The sequence below is a fragment of the Myodes glareolus genome, chromosome 6, assembly GCF_982192425.1.
Source record: "Myodes glareolus chromosome 6, mMyoGla1.1, whole genome shotgun sequence".
In the NCBI taxonomy this organism is placed as follows: domain Eukaryota; kingdom Metazoa; phylum Chordata; class Mammalia; order Rodentia; family Cricetidae; genus Myodes; species Myodes glareolus.
In genome coordinates, this window is record NC_142031.1 from 28,091,343 (window position 1) to 28,098,162 (window position 6,820).

A 6,820-nucleotide genomic window follows, 5' to 3' on the forward strand; every position below is an offset into this window, starting at 1 on the left:
CCATACTGGCCTTGTTAAATTTAATCTGAGACATCTAATCCCACAGATTTCAGGACCCCAACAGAAATACAAAATATCTTTCAATGCATTGATGAGCCACTTGAGTCCAAAGACACTTATGCTTCATAGACATGGTGTTGGGAATGGAACCCAGTTCTGCCAGAACAAGTTCTTTTAACTACTCAGCCATCTCTCCAGTCCCACGGGAGGTTTCAAGGGTCATGGGAATTGTTATAAGGCCTTAGTGAATCAGATGTCCTTGACCACAAATCGTAAAATCTAAGTAGTTCAAGTTCAGCTATCAGAACATGGCTCCCACCTTGAACTAGCAGTCATTGGCAGGTGGCCAGGCAGAGGAATTCACTGTGCAGGGTGTGGGTGGCTTTAGGAGAGTCTTTGCTGATTACTTCATGCTTTAGGGTGCTCATTCCTGAACTCTTTCCTTCAGGACCAACCACCTTTCTACATTAAGTTACTTAGTTAAGGACTGGAAAACGACTGGTCTGACTCTTAGCACTTGCACAAACACCTGGAATCTACTAAACGACCATTTTCTGCTTGTTGTTTATTATATTTTGTTTTTTTAAAGCGTATCACATTAATTTACTTGGTGTGTATGTGTGCGTGAGCGCATGCGTGCACACGTGCATGAGTACATGAAAGGGCCACCATGTGCATGTGGGGATCAGAGAAAAACTTGCTGGAATAGGTTCTTTTCTTTCACCCTGTGGGTCCTGGAGATTGAACTCAGTCATCAGGCTTGGCCATGGAGCATTTTCCTACTGAGCCATCTTGCTGGTCCTACAAGCATGTTCAAGTACATAGTAACACAGTATGAAGGACGTCTGCAAGTGGGAGAACTGGCTCTTGTGCCTTCCCTTCTTCAGTCCCTCAGTTCAGCTTTGAGTCTATGTCCATCGTTGGAAGCTTGCAGCTGGACTCCAATGGAAGGCCAGGACTCAACAAAATAATTTGTACTTTTCAGGCTTCGAAAAACGACACAATTTATGTGAGAAATAGGCTCAGTGGGCTTTCATGCCTCTGTGGAGGGGACAAAATGCTCCGATTTATTCAACCACCCACTTCAAGCTACAGAGTTGAAGCTTCAGGTCCCTCTCAGACCTGCACCGGTTCTTTCAGCAAACCCTGTCTGAGTTTGTGAGTTATTCTCCTTAACATAGAATCCAAACTATTAATGCCAAAAGTTCCACAAGTCTAAAATAGATGCTGAGGACAGAGATTCTGTTGAGAAAAGTAGGCTAGGCTTCACAGCCTGGTTGGTGCCTCCATTTGTGTCTTCACCTCTGTTCCTGGGGGAGGGGGATGGAGTCATCCAGTCGGGGCCAAGAGGCACAGCCACTGGCTCTGCACAGCCATTCCATGATTAAGAAAACCGTGCCCACAGTTGTCTTAGCCCACTCTGACTTAGTGATGCCAGTACCATGCACATGTATATGCAGCCATCAGCGCAGCATGGCCCCACCTTTACATCATTTAGGAAGGGATGGAGAAGGCTTATGTAGATTTGGTTCAAGAACACTAAGGACATATCTTTTCCTCTTGCTGGAGAGGGCTCTTTGGCCCCTGCACAAGGCACTATTCAGGTGGACATTTAAGAGCTGGTATTAGCCTTGGGGAGTAAGGAGCTCCATGTCCCCTCTTCTAATCAGCAGGCAACACAGCAGCTGATGGTCATGGAGCTAAGAAATAACTCTCCATGAAAGCCAGGATCCCAATATGACAAGTTTTGTCTCTGCTCACAGGCATCCTTTTGTCTGTGCTGAAGTGCATTTGCTGAACCCATAATGATAATGGCAGGGGAAGTAGGAGAAGAGGAGAGTGTCAGTGGTCATCAGTGTAGCTTGTTTGGAAGCTGCCCTGGAGCTGCTGTCATGTCCCTCGAGAAAAGGGAGGAACGGGACAGGAAGGTCAAGGTGCAGTTCTGGGGGTGTTTTTCCAGGAGCAGAAAATCTAAGCAGGAGATCCCCAGTAACGACCTGGAGGGCCACACAGCTTTCCCAGGTGCCAGGAGTCGCTGACTTCCTACTCTGGCAGACTTTCCATCCTGGACCCACTTGGCCCCTTTGCTCCTGTCATTGGGATCAAGTATGGCTTACCCATGAGGGTACAACATGAAAGGAAACCCACCCTTTTTGTACCCATGTTAATGTTTTTGTCTGATCTCCCCCGGGGATGAGAACAAGCATCTATTCACACTGGACAGGGCACCAGGAGAGACCAAAGGAACGATTTGACCAAAGCTAAGTTTGATGAACCAGTTTATTGGAGGTACTTGCAGGAACATGGGTGAGGGATGATTTACAGGAGCATGGGGGAGCCAGGCAGCTGTAGTAATTGAAAGTCCACCATTGCATGGGTAACAAGACACAAAATCTGCAACATTGGGGTTCCTAAGAGTCTTCTCTCTGTTAGGAAATGTTTATTGCCTAGGTGACTTTAGGGAGAATTCACAAGAGCCATTTCCTGAGTCTGTCGCGTCTCTGTCAGCCTTCCACTGGAGGATGTTCCAATGCAGACCAAACACTCTACCCACTTAAGATCTTAAATGTTTACGCGCTCACACCCAGAGCGCTCCTAAACCTTGAAAAGATGGTATATACATTATGTTTTGCCATATCTGACACAGTACTGGGCTATATCAAAGGAACTTATTTTCAGCAGTTTGACAATTATGAGTTTCTGATATAACCACAACCCTCTGTGAGAAGTCTCCTTTCATACTGAGGCTGGCACAGCAGCCATCTATGGGCATAAACACAAATGCTTGGAAGGCAAGTTGACCCATTATACTTGACTAATAAAAAACAAAAACAGCGGAAGTCTCCTTACTGAACCTATGACCTCCACAGCCACAGGACTTTATCTTGGCTTAGAGTACTCAGTAGGAGTCTGCCCTGGGGAATAGGCCTTACGTTCATCAGAAAGCAGCTGTCTGCACACTAATGGCAGTATTGCCCCACTGTGTACATCTTCCTGGCATGTAACAGTACAGCACCTGGGTTCCAGAACCAAGCTAGACTGTCTGTCAGTTCCCCCTCAAGAGCCTGCCTTGTCTCTTGGCACTAGAAATTCAGTCAGCAGAGACCCTCAGCTCACTCCCTGGTGGACTCCTTTAAGGCTGAGACCAAGGCATGTGATGTCTTCAGGAATGAGCCCCTAAGTCAGGCATTCGACCAAAGGCAGAGGCAACAGCATTTATGTTGGACCTCAGGGCTTCTCCTTACAACAGTTCAGGGAGGCACCGTCACCCAGCATCCTCACTATTGTGAGAGCGCCTTTGTTCTTAGCTGTCATCCCAGGGGTTCTCTTCTCTGTAACACACTTAGGGCTGGGCTTCTGAAATCTTTTTACAGAGGATAACCAGGATCACTGGAGGCCCACTGCTGTCCAACTCAACCACGGGCCACTTGGTTCTGGGATTCTTCTCTAGGGGGACATATTCATGACACTTCCTGACTCCTTACCCTCCTCCTGCATCCATAAGGGATCACTACACCCAGGAGAGGCCATTCTAGATTGCTCTCTCTGCACCAGAGGTCCCCCTCCTCCCCGGGGCACAAAGGTGGCATAGCAGTAAATTAAGTGCTTCGCTGCCCCAGTTGTCACAGAGCACCTGCCACCCCGACCCTTGACTGTGCCACACCTCTGGAGGAGGCTCCACTTCTATGTAGGTCTTAGATTTCTCCCTAAGTGACAAGTTCAGTGTCCCAGGATATACTCTGCTCCCTCTGGGTTCAGTTTCGCCTCTCTGCAGATGCTAAATCCTGACTGGGCTGCTGGAACTTGACACCACCCAGCTGAAACTGAGAGCTAATGTTTCACACATGAAATGTGTGCAGTATGGGCTCAGGTTGGCTTCTGTGCTATATCATCACGGCACCAGAGAGGAAAAGGTGACACTTCAAAGGACAGAAAGGAACAGGTAGCCAAAATCTACAACTCAGACTTCCAGCAAGACTGGATCTGAGAGGAATGAAAAACGAGCTCGTGTGATTGGCAGCTGTAAACTACCAGGGTTTGCTGGTTCCTGCAGCAGAGTGAGCTGAAGTCTCACACACAGACAAAGGAAAAGGATCACATCTGTGGTTCCCAATCAAAAGGGAGAGAGTAAGTAAAACGAACAATAGAAAAAGACATTAACCTTGTGAATATGCTAACAAAGTACTCATCTGTCTTCCGGAAGCCCATGGCCTGGTAGAGAGCCAAAGCACTATACTGCACAATGCTGGTCTCAAGGACAACGTCACTGTAGCCCTGGTCCCGTGCAAACTGGAGGACTGTTCTGACCAGTGCTTTCGCAATCCCCTGTCCTCGATGCTGTGAGGACACAGACAGGCGAAAGAGCTGCAGCTGCTTCCTTCCTAGTGGGGGATCCTTAACTGGCAGACAACCCACGATGCCCACCACCTGGTCCCCAGACTCAGCCACCCAGAAGGAGCCACGTGCATTCAGGTACGACTTAGTGATGTCAGCCATGTCTGCTTGCAAACACGTAGACACATACTTTCTCCAAGAATGCCAGTCAAAGAGCCTCAGGCAAAGAAGTACAAGGAGGCAGCACACTGTGGCCAGGAGCCAGGAGCCATGAACCAGCACTATGGTCACGAGCATCCCAAGTAAGGTCAGGAGAGTCTGGGGCAGTGTTAACATACGGCGGAAAGAAGCAGAGGAATGTTCTTTCATGCCCCTGGAGAATAATTCCAGGGCCCTTTTGTGGTCCCTCTCCTGGTACTGGCGGATGTGATAAGGAGCCATGGGAGACCTCTAGCTCTCAAATATCAGTGATCACAGGGACAGCGAGACCTTCTTGCACAGCTTCCCTGAGCCCTGCAGGAGACAGAGGAAGCCAGGTCAGTCCCCAAACCTCTCCCAGACTCACAGAAACCGGGGAGACTCTACAGATGGCTGTGCCTCTGTCAACACCTAAGAGGAAGAAGAACATTTCTACCGGGAGAAAGTATCAGGTCAGTGTCACCTAACAGCCCCTGCTTCTTCCCTCTTCCTGCCATGTGACCCTGAGACATGCCCCTTGACATGGTTGTGCGTAAATCATTACCTGGTTTCTAGGCTGCTCTGAAGATTTACTACAGTAAGCTATGTGCAAACCTTCCCTGTCACACTCCTTATCTGACTACGCGTTATCTCACCTTGGATATTGGGGTACGCTGGGAAACTATGTTGTTCTTAGGTCTTTGTTTCCTCTTCAGGGTCCTGACACTGAACACTTCTGTGTTTCCAGGCACAAGTATCAGCAGATCCTTTTCCCAGCAACTGGAAAGACTCAGTCTACAGAAAAGCAAAGCGTCAAACCAAAAACATTCCACCCATGGGTCCTCTGCAAGGGTGTGGGACTCAAGACCCATAGAGATCAGCGAATCTCAGCCCTCTGTCCTCTCACCTGGTACCACAGTTGCAAGAGTGCCCAGGATGGCCTCAGCCTCCAACGACACCCAGGAGAACGTACCAGGGGCTGATGAGGCTCTAGGGAGCAGATCTGGCCTGTCCCTTCATTAGCTGACTCCTGGTCAATCATAAACCAAAAGTCAAGGGCTGAAATGTGACACGGGAGGGAATCCTCATTTCGTCATCTCCAGATCTGCATAAGCTTCACCTGGAGAGGAAGCTGGCTCTGGCTGGCCCAGAGTTCCTCACCATTGGGGTGGTCTCCCTCTTCTCTCTGTCCCCTTCATATCACAGCCTCTTTCCTCCTAGAACACTGCCACCTCTGGCTCCCAGCCTGGTCCTTGGCACACAACTGCTGGGAGAGGCGTGTACTCAGGACAAGCTGGCCTTCTCTTCTCTCTAAGCTCTGGTTGTTTTAGGATGATGGATCCTGATGGTCCAAACTGAATTGCTGCCCTCTCCTAACCATCATGCCCTCACTAAGCCACCATGTTAATGGGACTGTTTTGCTGGATGCATCCTTTTCAGGCCCTGCAGCGCTTGTCTAGATAACAGGCCCCACACAGTGCTCAGCTTTGTGAACTTGGCAGCTCTTCAGAACCAAGACATCATACTCCTCATACAGATTATCTGAGGACGTACCTCAACAAGTCAGGCAAGCGCACACAGATGGGCACCCTTTTCTTGCAAGAGCCCTTCAGGTATGCTAGAGGGTTTTAGCCTGCTCAGGTTCAGACCAGACTCCTATGCCCTGGCTCAGACCAGAAGCTGCCTCTACTGATATTCACCCTATCCCCAACACCCCACCCCTCAATACACAGACATACACACACGCCCTAGTCAACTCAATTCCCAAACAAATGTCTCCCTTGAACTCGTGTGCTTTAGAATTGAATCCATGCTGTCTAATAAAGAGATTCCGACCTGCTGAGTCAGGTCCTTGTCTCCCATCACCCATTCACTTCTTGGTGGCCACCCTTTCTTAAGAGTGGTATCTTGGTCTTGTGTCACTCACTGCCCCCACAATGCCAAAGTCCCTGGGATTTGACTCTAGGATCCTCCCTTGGAAAATTCACTATATCAGGAATGCTTGTCATTGCTGAGGGTGTTCCCTGCCCCCAGACTCCAAGCACCCGAGGGGCTCCTTCTATGTAAAACACTGTCCCCACCTCCCCCACGTGGCTGCCTCCCTTCCTCCTCACAAAAGACCCCACTCGACAGAGTCCAGAAGGTTCTGGAAAAGGGCAGTGAATCTTCCCTTTGTGAATACTATTCTTCATATGAAGAACCTGAGGGCCTCTAATGAGAACCATGAGAACGAAAAAAACAAAGGCATCACTCAGAACCTCATTTCAATGTCGACCTGGTTCTCTCCCTGCCAGCTACCCTGGCTCTG

The 6,820-nt window shown here is 49.0% G+C and overlaps 1 protein-coding gene across 1 annotated transcript; it reads right to left on the reverse strand.

Annotated features, from left to right (window-relative positions):
- Nucleotides 1-2,262: 2,262 nt before the first annotated feature.
- Nucleotides 2,263-4,776, reverse strand: LOC146894133 (N-acetyltransferase family 8 member 2-like). The gene has a single exon (XM_085690569.2). The coding sequence runs from the start codon at nt 4,774-4,776 to the stop codon at nt 4,096-4,098; it is 681 nt and encodes a 226-aa protein (XP_085546695.1). The 3' UTR covers nt 2,263-4,095.
- Nucleotides 4,777-6,820: the final 2,044 nt, after the last annotated feature.

Excerpts from the sequence above, each read along its gene's own strand:
- LOC146894133 (XM_085690569.2), bottom strand. The coding sequence starts at position 4,776 with ATGGCTCCTTATCACATCCGCCAGTACCAGGAGAGGGACCACAAAAGG.